The sequence below is a fragment of the Gekko japonicus genome, unplaced genomic scaffold, assembly GCF_001447785.1.
Source record: "Gekko japonicus isolate JY-2015 unplaced genomic scaffold, Gekko_japonicus_V1.1 scaffold1774, whole genome shotgun sequence".
Taxonomy (NCBI): Eukaryota; Metazoa; Chordata; class Lepidosauria; order Squamata; family Gekkonidae; genus Gekko; species Gekko japonicus.
The window spans coordinates 282250-284945 of NW_015159768.1; the positions used below are offsets into that span (position 1 = coordinate 282250).

Below are 2696 nucleotides of genomic sequence, written 5' to 3' on the forward strand. Positions count from 1 at the left end.
GGTGGCTCAAGTGGTTAAGACGCTGAACTGCAGGCTGTGGAAGCTCGGTAGTTCAGCAGTTCGAGGCCCGGGTGCCGCAAGACGGAGTGAGCTCCCATCTCTAGTTCAAGCTCCTGCCAACCTAGCAGTTCGAAAGCAAGAAATTGCAGGTAGATCAATAGGTACCACTTCAGTGGGAAGGTAACAGCGTTCCGTGCGCCTTGGTGTTTAGTCATGCCGGCCACATGACCACGGAAACGTCTTCGGACAGCGCTGGCTCTTCGGCTTTGAAATGGAGATGAGCACCGCAACCCTAGAGTCGGATTCGACTGGCTTTCGAGCAAGGGAACCTTTACCTTTCCCTTTATATATTAGCCTATTGTTCTTAATCTCGAACTGTATTTTTTGCTTGTTCCTATTTTGTACGATGTTCGAGTATGCCAACAAAAGGTATGACTGACTGACCGACCGGCTTGGCTCCCATCCCCCTGTGGCAGCTGTCCAAAGGTGTCTGCAGGGTCCAAAATGCTGGGGGCTTCTGGTTTAGGGCAAGCAATATTGTTACCCTTCCGGAAAAACTGGCTACTGATCGAGGGGGCAATTTTTGCACTGATGCTGAAACAACGGCACCCAAGACAACGGCACCCAAAACTCAGAGTACAGCGGCACCAGTATCAGTGCAGATTGTTTTAAAATGATGTTTTAAGGTTTCAATTCATTATTTATTATCATCCTTGTGTTGCCCAAGGGCCTAACTATTGGTGTGATCCGCTGTGAGCCCGTTTGCGGGGAAGGCAGACTATAAATTTGAATGGATGAACGAATGAACGATCATATTGTAAGCAAGAACGTTTATTTATTTGTTCAATTTTTATCCTGCCCTCCCCACCGCAGGCAGGCTCAGGGCGGCTTACATTAAGGATTAAAAATATTAAAACACAAGTACTATACCGTACAGCGTCATAACTTACAAACATACCAAGTCATAGCTCAAAATAAAATAAAATAAAAATAAAGTGCCAGTGGCAATAACAACCCGGTGGCCATGATAGGATGTTCCCAAAAAATGGCTCCCGTCAGCGTCCGGCATAGTTAGTTAGTATTATTCAGTTCAGTTAGTATCGTTCATGTTATTGAACTAGCCGAACTAGCCTAACAATGCCTGAGACTCCAAGTGAAGGGCGGGGTATAAATCCAATCTCTTCTTCTTGTTTTCCAGGTACCTGGGAATAACCCGTCCTTTGACGTACCCCGTAAGACAAGATGGGAAGCTAATGGCCAAGATGGTGGTCATCGTCTGGTTTCTCTCTGCCTCCATCACGCTCCCTCCTCTGTTTGGCTGGGCTAAGAACATCACCGTGGAGCGGGTCTGCCTCATCAGCCAGGACTTCGGCTACACCGTCTACTCCACCGGCGTCGCCTTCTACATCCCCATGGCGGTCATGCTGGCGATGTACAACAGGATCTACAAGGCGGCCAAAGCCAGCGCGGAGAAGCACCGGTTCATGGACCTCACCAGACACCATGACCAGGACGGGGCGTACTGCATCGAGATCAGCATCCGCGGCCAGCACGCCACCAAGCGGGACAAAGCGGCGGAGGAGTGCGCCACCCTGTCCAAGCTGCTCCGCCAGGATCGCAAGAACATTTCCATCTTCAAGAAGGAGCAGAAGGCGGCCCGGACTCTGGGCATCATCGTCGGGGCCTTCACCTTTTGCTGGCTCCCCTTCTTCTTGATGTCCACCGCCAGGCCGTTCATCTGCGGCAGCCGCTGCAGCTGCATCCCCCTGAGGCTGGAGAGGACCCTCCTCTGGCTGGGCTACACCAACTCGCTTATCAACCCGTTGATCTATGCGCTCTTTAACCGAGATCTGAGGACTGCTTTCTGGAGCCTGCTCCGGTGCAGCTACCGTAACATCAACAGGAGGCTGTCCGCCGCAAGCATGCACGAGGCCTTGAAAGCCACAGAGAAGCACGAGTGCATACTTTAAGACTCCGGACCAGTCTGACTTTTCCTTGTGAGGGTTTTGAAGTTGGCCATGTGCCCACTTCCTGGAGTGGTTGCTCACCGTGGATCATAGACTTGGGGAGGGCTCACCGCTGTCAATAGGGGAAATCGCCCTAACAAAAGGCAACTTTTGTTGAGTTTCCCTTTAATATCGGGGACTGCTACTAGCCCACTAAAAATATGTTGTCGCAGGCGTTCACGGCCGGAGTTCATTAGTTGTTGTAGATTTTCCGAGCTGTATGGCCGTGGTCTTGGCATTGTAGGACTTGACGTTTCGCCAGCAGCTGTGACTGGCATCCTCAGAGGTAAACAGAGAAAGACGGAGTACTCTCTGTGTCAAGGTGAGAAGAAAAAATGGTAGGCAGGTAATTTTTATCTACTCAGGAAGGTGGGGTAGGGCTGAGTCATTATCTTGTAGGCTGTGATATTCTAATGTTTTCCTGAGGAGGTTCTTTTGCATATGGATTGGCTGCTGAAATTCTAATCTTATCTATACTGCTATTGTAAGATGTAGAGCATTTTCTCTCGGAGGGACGGTTCCCTGAAGCATTCAAGGAAGCGATGGTCCGCCCTCTCTTGAAAAAACCATCTTTGGACCTGGCCGAATTGGCCAACTATCGGCCGGTGTCCAATTTGCCCTATTTGGGCAAACTTATTGAGAGGGCGGTGGCGACACAGCTGCAGGGCTTTCTGGATGATGCTTCCGTCC

The 2696-nt window shown here is 50.3% G+C and overlaps 1 protein-coding gene across 1 annotated transcript in view; it reads left to right on the plus strand.

The window, feature by feature from the left end:
* LOC107106400 (5-hydroxytryptamine receptor 7-like) overlaps positions 1–1970 on the plus strand; it is a 20241-nt gene extending 18271 nt beyond the window's left edge. The window contains exon 2 of the mRNA XM_015406537.1: positions 1199–1970. Coding sequence (XP_015262023.1) covers positions 1199–1970 — 772 coding nt within the window. The remainder of the gene's footprint in view (positions 1–1198) is intronic.
* The last annotated feature ends 726 nt before the right edge of the window (positions 1971–2696 follow it).